Genomic DNA, 18,631 nt, shown 5'->3' on the forward strand with positions numbered 1-18,631 from the left:
CCCCTGCTTTATTTTAATTCTGCCAGCGGCCCCTTCTGCACAGTATCTGAAAAGCCCGCTTTCAGGTCGAAGCGCCTTCTTAAGCAAGACCTGCACCTCTGCTGGCAACGAAGTGGGGACAGGGACACGATGGCACCAACTATCCCGGGCGACCACCCCGCAAGCCTGCAGTCGCGTTCTGCGGGGAGGTGAGCCTTCGTTCGCCACGGAGACCCCTGGCCCTACGGCCGGCAGCTGCTGTGCTGCGACCCAGCCTCAGTATCACAGCATCCCCACCCTCATCGCATTCCGCAGAAAATAAAAATGCCTCGCCCTGCTAGTCAGCAATGGGGAGAGTGACTGATTCCCAAGTTAGTGGTGGGAGTTGGGGAGCGTGGCCCCGGGCCCTGCTGGAAACTAAAGACGAGCGATTACAGAGGAGGAAGAGCCAAACCAAGTCCAGATCGAGAGACCGGCGCCCAGATCTCGGCGCAGTTGGGCAACACTCAGCACCCGTCGGCAGAAAAGTCTAAGGCAGAGGAGAGCAAAGGGAGTCAACGCGGGCACAAGTGATCCAGGTGCAGCCGAGGCAGTGCCGCCGCCCCGGGCCTTGGTGTCCCGATCTGCAAAGTGAGGACGGAGGATCGAAGTGTCTCCCGACCCTGCTGTTCCTCTAGGAACAGGGAACCCGGCTGAAGCTGCCCGAGGCTCCGAGACCGGAAAAAGAGGGAAAGACAACAGGGAAGAGAAAGGGAGGAGTGGGTGGGAGACCGAGAGGAAAGACGGCGGGGACAGGCTTGGCGGGTTTTCCGCCTTCCTCCTCTTCCTCCTACACCTGAGTTCTCACCGCTGGGCCAAGGCCCCGCGCCCGTGGAGATTAGGCACCAGGAGCCAAGCTTCTCCCTCCTCACACCAATTTCTGCAAGGCATGGGGCAGACAGTGGGCAGCACAATCATGCATGTCAGGGGTGCAAGCCGGGAGGTCGGGCTGGAGTCCGAGGGCAGGTGAGCCGGTCTGGGGCTGGGCTGGGGTGAGATAGCCCCAAGCGAGGAATCCGAGGGCGCCAGCGGCCCAGCCCGCGAGCCCCGGGCGAGCCAATTTTTATTCCCCAACTTTGAGCAAGGGGAGCGGGCGTATGAAAAAAAAAAAAAAAAAGGAAAAAAGTTGCCGAACTTTTCCCCCAACTCAGCCGCAGAGGCGGGAGCGGAGGGCGGCGCCTGCCCCGATTCGCCGGCGGCTGTGGTCAGGAGGCTCGGATTGGCGCGCGGGGGCCGGGGCCGGGGCGAGCGGGCTTGGGGGAGGGGAGCGGCCCTCCCCGCCCGCGGGATCGGCTCGCGCCGGGAGCGGGTTAATTTCAAATCGGGGGCTTGGCTGCTCCTGGACGGTCACGCTCCCTCTGTCCGCCAGCCGGCCCGCCGTTCCCGGTCCCGGCGTCTGTCTCCGGCACCCACCTCGGCGCGGCGGAAAGACTGACTGACTGCCAGGTACGCGGGCTCCCGGGCCTGAGCGGGGCAGCGGTGCTGAGGAGTCCCGGCTCAGCCCCCGCCGGCCCGGGTCAGGTGGACTGACAGGTCAGCGGGACGCAGAGGGGCGCGGCGCCCGGGCAGCGCGGCACGGCACCAGGAGCGGGATCGGGCGGGTGGCGGCGGCGGCGGCAGTGGCCGTTTCCCGCCTCCCGCTCCGCCGGGGGCCGTAAGGGAGGAGCTGAGCTCCCGCGCAGAGGGGCGGGGGCGAGCGAGGGGGAGGGGCGGGAATGCCGTGGTTCCGGGCGCGGGTTTGCCCGCGCTCAGTCCCCGCGCAGCTGAGGGGAGGCGCCGGCCACTGCCCGACTTTCCGCGCCAAATTTTTAAATCGAAGGCGGAAGGTCCGGCCCCGCCCCTGGCGCCATCGGCCAATCGCAGGCCCGCGGCCGACCCTCTCATTGGTCGGGAATCGTTGTCCTGGAAACCACGGTGATGCTGTCCGGGAACTGTCGGACCCGCGGCGGGCGGACAGGGCCTGGGGGAGGGGCCTTTGGCTGAAAGGAGGGGAAGTGCACGGAGAGAGTGGCGGCCGGGGGACTGTACCTGCTTGCCTTATTGGGCAAATGCAGCCTTCCATGGTTGAGTCTAACATCGTGGTGTGAACTGGCCGCCCGAATGCGAGTACGTAGCTCTTTGTATCTTTAAGGAACTCCCTTTATTAAATTAAAAAAAATAAATCTTAAGTATAAAGGTCTCTTTAAATGCCCAGCTGTATGCTTAGAGCTTTGGGACTGAATTTGGAAGTTTCCTGTCAAGCAACCTCCCACGACTTTACTGCTGAGCCTGTGCACGTGTGTTTAAGGGGAGAAATCCGGGCATCTAGATGCAGACTTGTACCCAGATACTTGGTGTCGCGTGCGCTCAGCCGAGACCTGGGCTCGTGCGCTCAGTCCGGAGCCCTGATCTGCGAACAGGTGGGTGCTTGCTACAATCTGTTTGCTGGGGTCCGGAGAATGGCCCGCCTTTTCTACAGATGGGAGAGGGCTGTCACTGGAAATTCTGTGGGTTGCTTGACGTCTTAGGACAGCCGATCCATTTTGCTGCAGGAATTTACTAGCATTTGTTGGCTTTCTCCCCGCAGTGGGGTGATCTCTGGTCAAGAATAAAATGTAAATCTATTTTGTCATTTTTCGTTAGTCTTTTGTTTCCGCAGCCTGTTGTCCGTGAAGGAATTTTCAACAGATCTTTTAGTTCTTGTTTTTCTCTAACTTTTTGTATTTCCTTTTTTCTTTAAGGATACTAAAACTTTTAGTACAATTGATTGCACTACTTGAAACATCGTGATTTGGGGAGGAACTCCAGATTTTTCCTTTTTAAACTCTAAATGTATGAGAAATTTACAGAATGGAGAATGAAAAGGTACTTTATAACTTCAGTATTCATCATTGCAGTTTTAAATGCAGTATCATCCTGATTCATAATTTTTCCCTATCCAATATATCTTATTAATGCCACATCCTTGGTTAGCCTCTGTGAAAACCTGGAAAAAGTGAAACTTGAATTTTTGAAGAGGGGTAGGTTTGCCCCTTTACAATCTTTCTAGTTTTTAATGATTTAGTGGCTGTCTCAAAGACATAAACAAGAAAAGGTATTTTTAAGAATAATAAAACTTGTTAGTTTCATTACAGCATTTCTGAGGATTCTTGAACAACTGGAATTCAGAAAGGGCATTTGACAAGACTGGAGACTGAATTTCTTTTTAATATCTTTTTTTTTTTTTTTTTTTTTTTTTACCAGATTGGCAGCTTCTTTAACTATGGGGGCTGCAAAATTCTCTGTTTATGGGGCAAACATCTTGTAAAATTACAAAAGATTCATCTATGGGGAGTGTCCAACTATTGATAGGTTAAAAAAAAGTGAACTTATATGTACATTTCCTAATAGTTTTAGATGTTAGTCAAATAAGAGAATTAACTATTGCTTCTGATAATCTGAGGCAAAGAAGAACCCTATTCTCAGATCAGCACATCTCAGATGTATATGCTGGCAAGGAGCTCCTGTTGAGTCCACCACACTGACTTCCTTGTAAGAGCACCATACTTGGAGTGAGAATATCTGGATTCCAGTCCTATGTGACCTCTCTCAGCCTGCATCTTTTCTTCTGCAAGATAGGAATGCAGGTTTCTATGAACATACAAATGGAAAAGCGCTTGATAAACCCAAGATATCACAATGTGTTAAATAGTCCCATTAATCCATTTTCTTAAAGTTATTTGGTCTGCCTATTATTTTACTTATTGCTGTTCCAAGCATTTTCTTTAAAATAGATGAAGATAGGAGTTAGTGTGTGAAATCCCTGGTGTCTAAAACTGGAAAGAACATAGTCCCCATTCACCTTATTTATGAACTGCTGTTGATTTACCCTTTGTCTCAGTGGCTATCCTGCTTCTGCCAGGATCTAGCTTTGTGGTCTTAGGTAGCTGTTAGGTTGGGGCAAACATAATTGCTGTTTTTGCCATTACTTTCAATACCAAAAGCCACAATTACTTTTGCACTAACCTAATAATTTTACTTCTCTGGATCCCATTTTCTCCACCTGTAAAGTAAGGGGGTAGATGTTCAAAGAACAGACTTTTCTGGTCAGAAATCCTGCTGTTGGGCACTCTGGATTTTCCTGGTAAATGTGACCATATGCTATCCCTCACCCTTGTCTCCTTGACTCTCTGACTCTTCAGTGGTATTTTATTTAGCACCCACTGCATGCAGCCATTATGCTAGGAGGATAAGAGTTTCTGCCCTGGAGGTCTTTACTTATTACAGTGCCATGAGTTAAAAAAGTCACTTCTAGGAGTTTGAGATCACTTAATATTGTTAGTCCAATTAGGGGAAGCTGAGCGAAGGGCATTTGGGAACGCTATACTGTCTTTGCTACTCTTCTCTAAATCTAAAACTATTTCCAAATACAATTAAAATTGTAAGTCCTAACTAAAGTTGTTTTTTCAGTGGTTAAAACATAAGGTGAAAACATTTATGCCTTATTGCAAAATTAAAAATGGGAAATTTAATTATTAGAATGAACAATACATATTACATGACAATCTGAATACAGTTATTAATTCCATCAGCTCTACAATTTCATTAGACATTTTTTTCGTTGGCATTCTATTCAGTGTACAATTTTAGAGTCCAAAGCTATTTGATAAATCCTGTTTTACTATGGATTTAATTATTTACATTTTTAAACCAGGAAAATCTCTTTTGTGAGCCACATAAAAGGGGACTAATGAAAACACCTCTGAAAGAATCCACCACAGCAAATATCGTGTTGGCAGAGATCCAGCCTGACTTTGGCCCTTTAACCACACCCACCAAGCCCAAGGAAGGCTCCCAGGGAGAGCCGTGGACACCGACAGCCAACCTGAAAATGCTCATCAGTGCTGTGAGCCCTGAGATCCGCAACAGAGATCAGAAAAGGGGGTTGTTTGACAACAGAAGTGGATTACCTGAACCCAAAGACTGTTTACACGTAGGTTTTCAGAGGACTGTTGGAGACTGGGGAAATTGTTGGGGGTGTGTAGCTGTTGGAGAAGTGCCAGTAATTTAAAGCATCACCACCCAAAGGCTGTTACTAACTTCCTTCAGAGCACCAGAAAGGTTTGGACCCCAAGAAATACAGCACTGGGAATTCTGAACCTTTGCATTATTTTCGTTTCAGGCTTTCCTTTCAGGTTTGCCAAGCATTTTGTACTGTCTCCCCACAACCTTTTCTCCCACCCAGACTTTGCAGCTGTTGAAGCTTTAGTCATCGAGCACAGATGCCCCTAATAAATCTGTCAAACTTTATTTTAGAATAACACATTGTTTACCTTTTCCTTTGTAGGAACACTTATCTGGAGATGAGTACGAGAAATCCCAACCAAGTCGAAAAGAGAAAAGTTTAGGATTATTGTGCCATAAGTTCTTAGCACGATATCCTAATTATCCCAACCCTGCTGTGAATAACGACATCTGCCTTGATGAAGTGGCAGAGGAACTTAGTAAGTATGCAAAGAACTCACTGAAAGAGTTAATAATTAAAGTGGCTTTATGGACTTAACTCCTTCAGACCCACGCTCACCTAGCCAGTGTGCTCATGGAGCCAGTGTTTGTAAAAGACACAAATAAGACCACAGGGAAATTTTCAATCTCTAAAGCCCTCTTCCAATTTAAGAATGAAGACAAATAGTTGCAATTTTCAGCCAATCTTAGAGGCAGAAAAGTTACAATGGAGGTTGCTTCTGACTGCAGTTATCTCTGAAGCCTTAAAGAAAGGCAACATTATCTTAGACTTGTTTCACAAAGTTACAACTGTGAACTTTTGCCTCATTGCTTTCCCTTGCTGTTGTTGAAGAATCAGGATGAATGGTTACCTTCCTAGTTGATGCTGAGGATCAGCTTCTGTTAGTGGGAACAGGACCCGTGGGCTCCTGGACCTTCAGCGCTATTCTGAGGACTAGTTTTCTGAATGTTTTGTGTTGAGCCCAAGTTATTCCTCCTGCCCCTTTTTACTTCTCTGATCAAAAACCTGAATCTATTTGGAGCTAAAAAGGGGCCTGTGGCAAATTTGGGGTACCTTTGGAGTCATGTGGGTATCTTAATCTAAATCTGTGAAGAGATGTGCTGTGCAAGATAATACATTTTAATAGAAAGCGATCATCCCTTGAAGAAAAGTTTCCCTTCTGACACGTTTGTAAATATCAACTTCATTTCACATTTTAAGAATATGCCATTTAGATTCATCTAGTCTTCATATATGCTTAATGGTAGCTGGGTAGGATGTACCTTTTAATTCAGCAAATATCTATTAATCACCTACTACTATGTGCCAGGCAATGTTGTAGGAGCCTGGGATACATCCATAAACAAAAAGGGCAAAATCTCTTCTCTCTTAGAGCCTATATTCTAGTGGGGCAATAGATACTGAGTAAAGGATATAGGAAGTAAGTGAAGATAATGTATGCTGGAAAGTAATACATACAGTGGAAAAAATAAATTTTAAATCAGCATCAAGGGATCAGGAGTGCTGGAGAGGTGCTTTGCCATAAGTGGTCAGATGAGACTTCGTTGAAAAGGTGACATCTGAGCAAGGACTTGAAAGACACAAGGCAGGGAGCTGTGAGGACATCAGAGAGAAGGGTTCCAGGCAGAAGGAACAGCCAGTACAAAGCAAGTGCATATCTGGCAGGTTCCAGGAACAGCAAGAGGCCAGCAGGATGCACCCTTATTAAATAGTGTTTTATAGAGCACTTCTCCAGAAAAGCCGATCTCATCAAATATTTAAATTGAAGTTAAGTTTCTTGAATGAAGAGAATTCTAACATTGCAGAATATTGAAAACCCAATTTAAATAGATATATGGGAGTCACAGAATTACTAATATCACTTTATTAATGATGGCTAGTAAGCAATGATAGAAAGTAAGCAAAATGAGACCCAAAAAGGGGTATTTTATTTTTATGTGAGTTTTTAAAAACTACATCATGGTTTTTGTACGTTTCTGAAATCTCAGCATTTTGTTTCTATCATATGATCATTATAGATGTGTGTATGTGTTTGTGTGTATTGGAAGGGTAATACAAGACATGAGTTGGAAAGTGTGAGATGTAGAGTTTTAAAGATTTGGTTTGCTACTTGCTAGGTCTTTCAGGGTGAGCTGTTTAGCTGGTCTGAGCCTCTATTTCCTCATCCTTAAAGTGCAGATCATAATACCTACTTCACAAGTTTAGGGTGAAAACTTCCTAAAGCTGTGTAGCGCATCTTAGGCCCTCATTAAATGTTGCCTTTCTAATTCATATTATTTGTACCCTTTGAAAGCAAGGACATGTCTTTCTCACTTTCACAGTATCTGTTGAGTATGTGCACTTACAGTTAGGAAATTTATATTATCCAGGACGTACTGACTAATAAACCATGGAAGAAAAAGCTATTCAATTCTAAACATGTCACAAAAATCTGTAACACACAATTGCACGTTCTTTGTAGATGTTGAACGTCGACGCATTTACGATATCGTGAATGTCCTAGAGAGTTTACATATGGTGAGCCGACTCGCCAAAAACAGATACACTTGGCACGGGCGACACAATCTCAACAAAACGCTCGGCACCTTGAAGAGCGTCGGGGAGGAGAATAAGTATGCTGAGCAGATTATGATGATCAAAAAGAAGGAATATGAGCAGGAGTTTGATTTTATTAAGAGTTACAGTATAGAGGATCATATCATCAAATCAAACACTGGCCCAAATGGACACCCAGACCTGTGTTTTGTGGAACTCCCTGGAGTGGAATTTCGGGCAGGTGAGACACGGTAGTGAAAAACCCCGGCTGCGTGATATTTCTCCTCTGTCTGAAGAAAATGCCCTGTGGAGAACATGGCTCTAAAGCTACTGCTGCCTTTAATGTTCAAATGCCGCAGTTGTCAGCTGTATGATCAGGTGGTGGTATTTTTAGCCTTGTTACTTTAGAAGTCACTTGTCCCTTTATGAATTTTAATTCTCTAATCCTCATCCTTCTCTAAAGCTTCTGTAAACAGCCGCAAAGACAAGTCTTTAAGGGTAATGAGCCAGAAATTTGTGATGCTGTTTTTGGTGTCAACGCCTCAGATAGTAAGCCTAGAAGTTGCTGCCAAGATTTTAATTGGGGAGGACCATGTGGAAGATTTGGATAAAAGCAAGTTTAAAAGTAAGTGTCATGACTGCCATGGATTTTTGAACCTATTCTTAAACAATAAACTCTCAGTCGTAAACTCATTTCCAAATCAGGAAACATAGGTGCATAAACAGATCTTCTCTAATTATGTTTTTATATCTTCACTTCTCCCCAGAAGCCACGATAATACTGATTTAGCTGATTTGTTATAATACATAGTGTCACTCCTCTTATTTGACACATTGCTTCATTTAATATTGTAACATTGTTCTCATTAAAAGTAAACACTAGGAGAATCTGTTCTGTGTAAGCTCTAAATGAGCAGTAAATTGTCAAGGGGGTCTGGACCCCAGGTCTCCTTCCACTGATGCTGATATAGAGGGTATATAAATAACTTCGCTGGGCAGGGTGGCTCACTCCTGTAATCCCAGCACTTTGAGAGGCCGAGGTGAGCAGATCACAAGGTCAGGAGATTGAGACCATCCTGGCTAACATGGTGAAACCCGGTCTCTACTAAAAATACAAAAAAATTAGCCAGGCATGATGGCATTTGCCTGTAGTCCCAGCTACTTAGGAGGCTGAGGCAGGAGAATCGCTTGAACCCGGGAGGCAGAGGTTGCAGTGAGCCGAGATCTTGCCACTGCACTCCAGCCTGGGTGACAGAGCGAGACTCCATCTCAAAAAATAAATAAATAGATAACTCATAAAATTTTCCCCAGAAAATTTTGAAAGAATGGTTCTAGCTAGGTTACCTGCTCAGAATTGAGAAGGAACTGTGGATTGGGTTCCTAACAAAGAAACGCCCTCACCATTACACCAGATTTTGCAGGAAGGGTGTGGAAAGAAGTGCTCAGCGGATGGGGAGGGGCACTTGGCTTGGGAGATCTGCAATTTCAGAAAACACGTCCTAATACTACTGAGGGGTTACCTCCCTTTTTGAGTCACCAGACAGTTTTCAGCTCTGTTTCACTGGTTAGTCATGGCCTTGAAAACTATTCCAGGAACTGCAGATGTGTAAGTTACTGAATCTCCAGGGAATTCAGAACCTTCTGGTACAACTAGGAAGAAGGGGACTCGATTCGTAATTTCTACTATCAAGATGGCAGTAAAAACAGACTTTTTGTAACAAAACTCTTTAAGATATGTGAGATTTGTCAAATTCATAGATCTATGTTTTGCATATTACATAAAGACAGTATTAAAAAATTTCACATGTTGATGGGGTACAGAATTTTCCATGCTGTGATATTAAATAAATTTTGTTATAAGCTATTGCAAGCAGAAAAGCAAGACATTTATCACTGATACTTTTCTCTGTTCATAAAATTCTTCTGAATCCTCATTAGAAGGTACCCAGGAATGGTGACTTTTTATTTTTGAAAAAAATCTGTAACATAGTTTTAGATAGGGTGAGCTCATCAAGTCATTTTTCCTTTGTCAACATATGCTATTGTCATTTCGAAATTGAGTACTAGCACTGAGTCTTAAATATTTAAAACTTTTTTATCTTAATTAAAGCTGTATCACTAGAAGAACTTAAAAGGAAGCAGATGTTTCTCTGTCTGACATTGATGGTTAAGACAGCTCTTAGAATATACATGAGGTCCTTCTGTAGGAAAATTCTTTGATCTTTCATTATTCCATTAAGTGGCATATATACTTTTTTTTCCAGCAAAAATTAGGAGGTTGTATGATATAGCTAATGTTCTGAGTAGCCTGGATCTTATCAAGAAAGTTCATGTTACAGAGGAAAGAGGCCGAAAACCAGCTTTTAAATGGACAGGCCCAGAAATAAGCCCAAATACCAGTGGTGTGTATTTTTTTATTTCATCCTTTGCTTTATTATTTGTGTGTGTGTATGTGTGTGTGTGCGTGTGTATATTTAATTTTTAATTTCCAGTGTGTGTTGTTCCCCTCCCTGTGTCCATGTGTTCTCATTGTTCAACTCCCACTTATGAGTGAGAGCATGTGGTGTTTTGGTTTTCTGTTCCTGTGTTAGTTTGCTGAGGATAATGGCTTCCAGCTCCAACCATGTCCCTGCAGAGGACATGATCTCATTCCTTTTTGTGGCTGCATAGTATTCCATGGTGTGTATGTACCACATTTTCTTTATCCTGCTTTATTATTTTGAATTAATGTACATTGGGAGATATTTTCCCTTCCCCTTCCTACTCGTAGCCCCACATGGAAAAGATATATACATGATTGAAAAGACGATTCAAGATGAATGGCAATATAGAAAGTTTGGCTACCGGCTCCATCAGCAAACCAACATCTATAACCACCTCTCACCCTGTGTTAGAGAAGTAGAATCTGTATGTGAAAGGACTCGGCAAGTTGAAAGCACCACAAAGCATAAGGCACTATTGCTGCTGTGCGGCATGGTGACTATAACAGGAACTTTGCCCATTGAGAATATGAAATGAGTTTACTCTGGTATCAAAGTAGATATGTCTAGTCTTAACTCTGTGATGCTGACATTTTGCATTCTACCAGAGATCCCCACCCAGAATCATTGAAAATGACAAGAACATGGGCCATGGAGACAAAGGGAAACTTAGGTTCTGATCCCAGCTCTGCCACTCTGGCTTTGTGGCCTGAGGCAAGTTACGTCTTTGAGGCTTAGTTTTCTCATTGGTGAAATGGAAAGAACTATGGCACCTCAGTGGAATTACTGTGATTTTGGCATAATCTCAGAGAGAGGTCCTTTGGTGCAGGAATTTGGAGTGAAAGTTCTGGGGCCATACTGACCAGAATCATATCCCAGGCCCACATGCTCCCACTTGAGAGATCTTGACCCAGTGGTTAACGTCTGTGGGTCAGAGTGCTCATCACTGACATGGGGCCATATTTCTTGAGGAAAGAGTTACCTCATGGAGCTGTGAGGTCGCCCATATTTCATCAGATCTAAGACTCCACTAACTGTAAGATGCACAGTTCTTTCTATATCACTAAGAAAGAAAAATCACTAATAACTACACTCTAGCACACCACTGCTTATAAGATATAGTGCAGTTTCTAAAATGCTAATGTAGGAAATATTGTGTCTCAGAATTCATTTATTAAGATAAACAAGGCTTTCTCTGTAAAGCCCTTAGAACAATGTCAGGCACATGGTCAGTGCTCTGTAACTGTTGCCACTTTTATTCCTAAAATTGTTTTATTTCATATCCCAAAAGGAAACTGAGCCACCAGGTTTTAATACACAGACGTTTTCTGTTTCAGGCTCCAGCCCTGTGATTCCTTTCATTCCCTCTGATTTGGAGGTGAGTCGGTCTTCAAAAGAGAACTGTGCCAAAAACCTGTTTTCCACACGTGGGAAACCAAACTTTACTCGACACCCATCTCTTATCAAATTGGTAAAGAGCATAGAAAGTGATCGGAGAAAGATAAATTCTGCTCCCAGTAGCCCTATCAAGACCAGCAAAGGTATGTTTTCAGAAATGTCAGGGAACCTTTTATCTCATTTGTTTTTTGCTTACTTGATCCTTAAAATCGTTGTCAGAGAATTACTTTAATATCTATATACACAAGCCCTCTTGAAGCCTAACTAATGTATAAATTAAAGGATAAAAAGTCATTTGTAGGGTTCATTGTTTAATTCCTATGCAACTTTGGGGAGGGGTGCACACTTTCTGTTCCTTTGACTTCGGTGAGGTTTCATCTGTGCAAACATTTATCCTTTAGCTTTGACCAATGCTCTCCTCCTTTCTGTTTTACCAGCTGAGAGTTTTCAGAATTCTGCACCCTTCCCAAGTAAAATGGCTCAGCTCGCCACTATTTGTAAAATGCAGTTAGAAGAGCAATCAAGGTAGGTTGGCAATGCTCTTTAATAACAGGATGAATTACTTTTACATTACATTATTAGGATTACTTATTTTATACGAGAAGGAGCACTAGCCTTGAAAACTGGAAAGCTAATCTTGTCTGTATCTCATACTCACTCATTACAGAAACTATCTACATGTTCCATAAAAGCGTGGCTTCAATCTGAGGCTTAAAGTGATAGAACAGTTCAGAGAAAATGTATCTAATGTATCTCTATCCTGTCATGTATTAAATCTTGTCTTTTTGTAAATCCAGACAGAAAGTGAAAGTACAGCTGGCAAGATCTGGGTTATACAAACCAGTGACCCCTCTGGACACCCCGGTGAATGCTGAGATGGAGCTGACAGCACCATCCCTCATGCAGCCCCTAGGAGTGGTTCCCCTGATCCCCAGCCCATTGTCATCGGCAGTGCCCCTGATCCTACCTCAGGCCCCTTCAGGCCCATCCTATGCTATCTACCTGCAGCCCGCTCAAGCCCACCAAAGTGTGACGCCACCCCAAGGCCTGAGCCCACCAGTCCACTCCACCCACTGTTCTAAGGCTACTGGATCAAAAGACTCCACAGATACCACCACTGAGAAGGCAGCCAATGATACCTCAAAGGCCAGTGCCTCTACCAGGCCTGGAAGCTTGCTGCCAGCACCAGAGAGGCAAGGGGCCAAGAGCCGAAACAGGGAGCTGGCTGGAGAAAGAGGCTCAAAGAGGGCAAGCATGCTCGAGGACAGTGGTTCCAAAAAGAAATTTAAAGAGGACCTAAGAGGACTTGAAAATATCTCCGCAGTAAGTACAGCCTTGAACTGCACAAAGCATTAGGAATTCCCAAGTCTATTACAGGAAGATTGGTGGCTTGTGAAATTTAGCAAAGAACATTCTCTCAGAAGACAAGGAACTGTTCCTTAGCATCCCACAATCCAAATGAGGCCCTTAACAGCTAATCCCCTGGCTGGGATGACGGCAGGGACATTTTTAACCTTTGGAGGAAGGGATTATTTGCTCTCTTTTTAAAGTACCATGGGTGGTTGTCCTTAAGTGCATTTCTCCATCACACACTGGAATGCAAACACCTGTCATTGAAAGTCTTAAATAATTTACAAGCAGACGTAACCCCAGATGAATGGATGGATGCATAGGGTTCCTGTAACTCCTGCTTTCTGAGTCATTACCTAATGTTTGCTTGATGTCATGTAACTGACATCTGCTGCCTAGAAGATAAATTGCTCCCTGTTTTTACTTTCTACCTAAAATTTAAATCAAAATTTATATTTTGTGTACACAGAAAAATCAAACTGATCGGCAAATTTTAGATATAATTCATGTATTGGTTTCTAGAGATTTTGACATGCTAGATAAATTTGTCTAGGTGGAGGTTAGTTCAGGAGGGAATTAACATTTATTGGATGCCTACCCACATATAGCAGACATACTAGGTATTAGGAACTTTTACATACAGTATCTCATTTTTATCCCTTAGGACAATTATATATGAAAGACATTACTGTATCATCCAATAAATACCACTTAATGTGCAAGTAAAAGTTAATCTCTCAGCCAGGTGCAGTGGCTCACGCCTGTAATCCCAGCACTTGAGGAGGCTGAGGTGGGCGAATCACGAGGTCGGGAGTTCAAGACCAGCCTGACCAACATGGTAAAACCCCATCTCTACTAAAAATACAAAAATTAGCCGGGTACGGTGGCATGCACCTGTAATCCCAGCTACTCGGGAGGCTAAGCCAGTAGAATCGCTTGAACCCAGGAGGAGGAGGTTGCAGTGAGCTGAGATCACACCACTGCATTCCAGCCTGGGTGACAGAGTAAGACTCCATCTCAAAAAAAAAAGTTAATCTCTCATTTTGCCTCTGCTGGTTAATGCATTCTGTTTTACTTCTCTCTGTCTTGTTTTTCCTCATCAGTAAAGAATTATTGCATCAGTTTTTCCTCATCACCTACCTACTGTGTATAAAGCACTGTGCTCTGGGTCAGATCTAACCCAGCATCTGCCTTTGATGACAATTGCTTTGGATACTTGCCTGTGGCCATATTACAGTTTTTGTGGGGTTAAGTGAATTTATTCCATGATGATATATACAAAGGGGTTTGATCCTTTTAAGACGTGGTATCAGCTGAAAGGTATTATTATCTGTTATTGTTGTTATTAAAGGGGAAGCCTTAGAGTTTGTCAAATCTTCCCTGAGGATGGCCTCATGGTAACCATTCAAAACATCTATTATGTTACATAGTATCATTTTGTATTTAATGTATATGCTAAGGGGGAAATCAAAAGGCTTTGTTTGATTCAATTTTCTGGAGGTCCATAATCTCTTTTGGCCAATGGGTATGATTTAGTAATAATCTCCTGTTGCCTACATAGTTATTCAGGATTAGAGTTTTCAGTGAATACATTTTCCATGTACTCCAGCTTTTTTACAAATCTGCAACTTCAACCATTTCTTTCTTCTTTTGAGACAGGGTCTTACTCTGTCACCCAGAATGGAGTACAGTGGCATGATTTTAATTCACTTCAGCCTCGACCTCCAAAGCTTAAGTGATCCTCCCACCTTAGTCTGCCAAGCAGCTTAGACTATAGGTGTGCTGCCATGCCCGGCTAATTTTTTATTTTTTTGTGGAGATGGGGTTTCGCCATGTTGCCCAGGCTGGTCTCAAATTCCTGAACTCAACAATCTGCCCGCCTTGGCCTCCCAAAGTGCTGAGATCACAGGCATATGCCATCATGCCCAGCCTACTTTAGCCATTTCTTTTTAGTCTGACCTGAGCAAAACAGACAATGAGAGATGCATGTGTTAATCCATTCAACAAACTTTTACTGAGAATTTACACTTCTAGGGGTGGAAGGAAGACAAGTATGCAAATAAACACAAACATATCAGGTAGTGAATGATAGGAACGAAGATGGCATGATAGGAGGAGGGGGTGGGAGGGCTACTGTAGGCTAGAAGAGATGACATTCAAGTCCAAATATGTCAGATTCACTCATTCTGCAATTTAATAGTTCTAATTTTTTAGAAAAAAAAAAAGCAATTGGCATTATGGGTAAAATATTTTATAATAAATGTAGTTTGTTGGAAATGCAAAAAATTATTATTATATTACTATGGGTTTTACTAAAGACTTGAAAGAGTTAAACCAGCAATCAGAATAATTTGTACCCTGACAGAATGTAACTAAAACTAACAGAGAGCAGCTCTTCATGAAGCACCTAAATTTACCCCTTAAAAAATCTCTCTTCATGTAGTTTTCAAGGCACCTACTAGTAGAGATTTTGAGTGGTCCCCAGCACCTAAGAAACAAAATTAAAAGCTTATGATATACTTTCAGCTTTGTAGATTCTGAATTCCCTAGTTCCCAAGGAAAAGACATATTAACAACTAAATTAAACTGTTATTTTGACAATGTAGAGAAGAAAGGTCTAAAGGAAGATAAAAGGAGGGCCCTAGTTAATAAGAGCAGTTTTTAGCTTTTACCAGTCCCACTCATGGTAAGGCTAAAGCAGACATTTCATGCAATTCAGCCATCCATGTAAATATTTTGTTTGGTAAAGCACAGTGATCTAACTGGCATCTGGGAGGTGCCTGCAGCCCTACCCTTGGGCCTTTTCTATTTGCAGTATAACCTTATTGCCTAAAACTTTTGCTCAATGACGTGTGCATCTCTAATAATGAATTAATCAGTTCTCTTATTCGTAATTTTTAACTCTGGTGTACTTTGCATATTTTAAGACTGCTGGTTATCATTAGAGCAAGCAGTACTTGATAGAAATCTGTACTTTCATAATTTCTGTTTTAAATCAGGGGTCAGCAAGCTTTCTTTAAAGAGCCAGATAGTAGACATTTTTTGAGTTTTAGGGCCATAGGGGCTCTGTTGCACCTATTCAACTCTGCCATTATAGCAGGAACGCAGCTATAGACATACATAAATGAATGAGTATGGTTGTGTTCCAGTAAAACTTTATTTATCAAAACAGGTAGGGAGTGGGAATTGGCCCATGACCCATAGTTTATCCCCCTTTCGCTAAATCAGCATCGTTTAAAGTGTTTCCTTTAAATACTAGTTCTCCTTAATCGCCTACTGAAAATATGGTTGCCATATAGTTTGGGAAATGCTACCTGCTGCATGCCCCACTTGGAGATTTTTAATGCAGACCATCATTAAAGTCTCTTGGAAGTCCTCTGATAAAGACACCATTTGACTTTGTTTAATTCAGCATTTCCCAATTATATTTGACAAAAATCAGGTAATGCCTGTTTACATCCCATGGACCTAGAGTCCCTCAGAATGCCCTTTGGGAAATACCATTCTGTATAATTCGAGAACAATCAATTAGTACTACATCATACCAAGGAGTCCAATAGCAGGAGTTAGGTTATCAGTGTGAGGGTGGTGTGCTGGGTGAATCCTTACCCCTAAGCAAGGTCAGTGCCAGCATCCAGACGTGTCCTAAGATCACAGGTGGCATTTAAGAAACAGATGTTCTGTATTATTCAAGGCAAGCATTGGAAAGGGTGGGGAGGGTATTGTCCTCTAGGAACCAGGTGGCCAACCTGCCTGCAGCCCATACCTCTGGAGGCTTTGGTCCAACGTGGCAACCATCAAGGGGTATTAGTCCTGAAAGAGGCACGTGGCCATTTTTCTTCCTGTATTTGTGTGTAAAATAAACCCTTCCTCCTTGTTTTGTAGACCTTGTTCCCATCAGGATACCTAATCCCTCTCACCCAGTGCTCATCCGTGGGGGCAGAGTCCATTTTGTCTAGTAAAGAAAACTCAGGTGCTCTTTCCCCAAACCACAGGATTTATAGCTCCCCGATTGCAGGTGAGTACACATAAAACACTAACCAGACGTGGGCCAGTCTCAAGTTCACTTAAGCCTTGTCAACTTCTTGGATAAATGCCTGTGCTTTTAAGATATTTTCCCCCTTTTCTTTCCAGGTGTTATTCCAGTGACATCATCTGAACTCACTGCTGTTAATTTTCCCTCTTTTCATGTAACACCTTTGAAGCTAATGGTCTCACCAACTTCCGTGGCAGCCGTACCTGTCGGGAACAGCCCGGCTCTCGCTTCAAGCCACCCCATTCCCATCCAGAACCCAAGCTCAGCCATTGTAAACTTCACCCTGCAGCACTTGGGACTCATCTCACCCAGTGTGCAGATGTCTGCCAGCCCTGGGCCTGGACTTGTTCCTGTGTCTCCAAGAATAGAGGCTGTTAATGTCGTACCAGAAAATGCAGGCACTCAGCAACGAAGGGCCACCAACTATGACTCACCAGTCCCAGGCCGGAGCCAGCCAAATGGGCAATCCATTGCTGTGACAGGGGCACAACAGGTGAGAGGCTTTCTACTTAATTTATTTTTTCCTGGAGTTATTAAGTCCCAAGTATCTGTGTCATAAGAGACTCGCTTATGCTTTCCCTCTTTAGAGAGGGAAAGGATGGGAGAGTGAGGAGATTGAAGGCCTACCTTTCTTCCAGAACCCAGGAAGAGTGTCCAAGCCACTCATATTCTTGGGTTATCATGAGATTTTTGTCTCTCCCCTAACAAAAATAATTGAGAATGTAAAACGCATCAAAGCTTCCCTCGCCAATTTCAAGATACACTAGTTTCCCAATGTGCAATACATCCATCCAGCCCAGCCTTCCAAGTCTGGTAGGACCATGTATCTGTGTGTGGTTGACTTTTTTTGTCCAATTCTTCTCTTTCCAATCAGCCTATTCCTGTGACACCCAAAGGGTCACAATTAGTGGCCGAAAGTTTCTTCCGTACCCCAGGTGGACCTACCAAGCCAACCAGCTCATCCTGCATGGATTTTAATGTTGCTAATAAGACCTCCTTAGGAACTCTCTTTGTCCCACAGCGAAAACTGGAAGTCTCAACAGAGGATGTCCATTAATCAACAGATGTTGGCTTAGTTTAATTTTCTAAAGAGTTGTTTAATAGAGAAAATGTACACAGATTGATTTGGAAAGCACATTCACTGAAAATACTGTAAATACGTTGGGGATTTGCTCAATGTGAAAACAGATACTTGTTTTTGTACATATATATACACACACACGTATATTTGTATAAAGCTCAGTTTAGCTTTCAGTCCTACAAAATAAAAGTAAAATGTTGAATTCTAAGGTATATTAACTTCTAGGAGGAAAAAAATCCATTATCTTAGCTATGCCTATACTATTACACAAAATAACTGTATTAAAGTTTACTTCCCTCTGAGTAAATATGTTTGACATGCCTAACACAGCATTCCCTTAAACATTTTGCACAAAGAAAATGCTGTGATGTATAATATTGTATTTTTAAATAAGGGTATAGCTATATTTTTTGTAATTTCTTTAATCTGCTGTTGCAGTGTATCTTTTTGTAAAGTTTGCAACAATCCTCAATCAAGTCTATGGAAAATTATTTATAAAATGTATTTTTAATCATAAGTTGTTCAAATTAAAACTTTTCTAAAATGTAGTTAACATTTTCATTTGGCCTGTTAGGGCACTGTTGGGAGAAAATTAAAATTGACCTAATCACAGAGGTAAATTCTTGGTAAAGAATATCCACCCTGGGTTCCCTTAGATATGCCGAGTTTATAGAATGTTTCTACATTCTGTCCCCTATTTTGACCCTTGAGATTGCTCTACTTTTGCAGAAGTAAAATTGGCTTTGGAG

The 18,631-nt window shown here is 42.9% G+C and overlaps 1 protein-coding gene across 5 annotated transcripts; it reads left to right on the forward strand.

The window, feature by feature from the left end:
• Positions 1-1,395: 1,395 nt before the first annotated feature.
• On the forward strand, positions 1,396-18,430 carry E2F8 (E2F transcription factor 8). Of its 5 annotated transcripts, none has more exons than XM_012456506.3 (13): positions 1,396-1,464; positions 2,739-2,862; positions 4,691-4,969; positions 5,324-5,480; positions 7,464-7,778; positions 8,001-8,162; positions 9,802-9,939; positions 11,355-11,558; positions 11,853-11,940; positions 12,213-12,738; positions 16,651-16,783; positions 16,900-17,294; positions 17,676-18,430. In XM_012456506.3, the coding sequence occupies exons 2-13, from the start codon at positions 2,848-2,850 to the stop codon at positions 17,856-17,858; spliced, it is 2,595 nt and encodes an 864-aa protein (XP_012311929.2). In that variant the 5' UTR covers positions 1,396-1,464; positions 2,739-2,847; the 3' UTR covers positions 17,859-18,430. The 5 variants fall into 5 exon arrangements, with proteins under 5 accessions (XP_012311929.2, XP_012311927.2, XP_012311930.2 ...); XM_012456504.2 differs by lacking the exon at positions 1,396-1,464 and adding an exon at positions 2,015-2,417; XM_012456507.2 differs by lacking the exon at positions 1,396-1,464 and adding an exon at positions 2,015-2,124 and having other exon boundaries at positions 2,225-2,862.
• The last annotated feature ends 201 nt before the right edge of the window (positions 18,431-18,631 follow it).

The sequence above is a fragment of the Aotus nancymaae genome, unplaced genomic scaffold (assembly GCF_030222135.1).
Source record: "Aotus nancymaae isolate 86718 unplaced genomic scaffold, 86718_ANA_hifiasm-v0.15.2.pri h1tg000059l, whole genome shotgun sequence".
NCBI classification, from domain to species: domain Eukaryota; kingdom Metazoa; phylum Chordata; class Mammalia; order Primates; family Aotidae; genus Aotus; species Aotus nancymaae.

What these genes read in the sequence shown, in the direction of transcription:
- E2F8 (XM_012456506.3), top strand. An exon ending in AATAAGCCCAAATACCAGTG is followed by an intron (nt 9,940 to 11,354) that starts GTGTGTATTTTT and finishes TTTCTGTTTCAG; the next exon opens with GCTCCAGCCCTGTGATTCCT. An exon ending in TTATAGCTCCCCGATTGCAG is followed by an intron (nt 16,784 to 16,899) that starts GTGAGTACACAT and finishes TTTTCTTTCCAG; the next exon opens with GTGTTATTCCAGTGACATCA.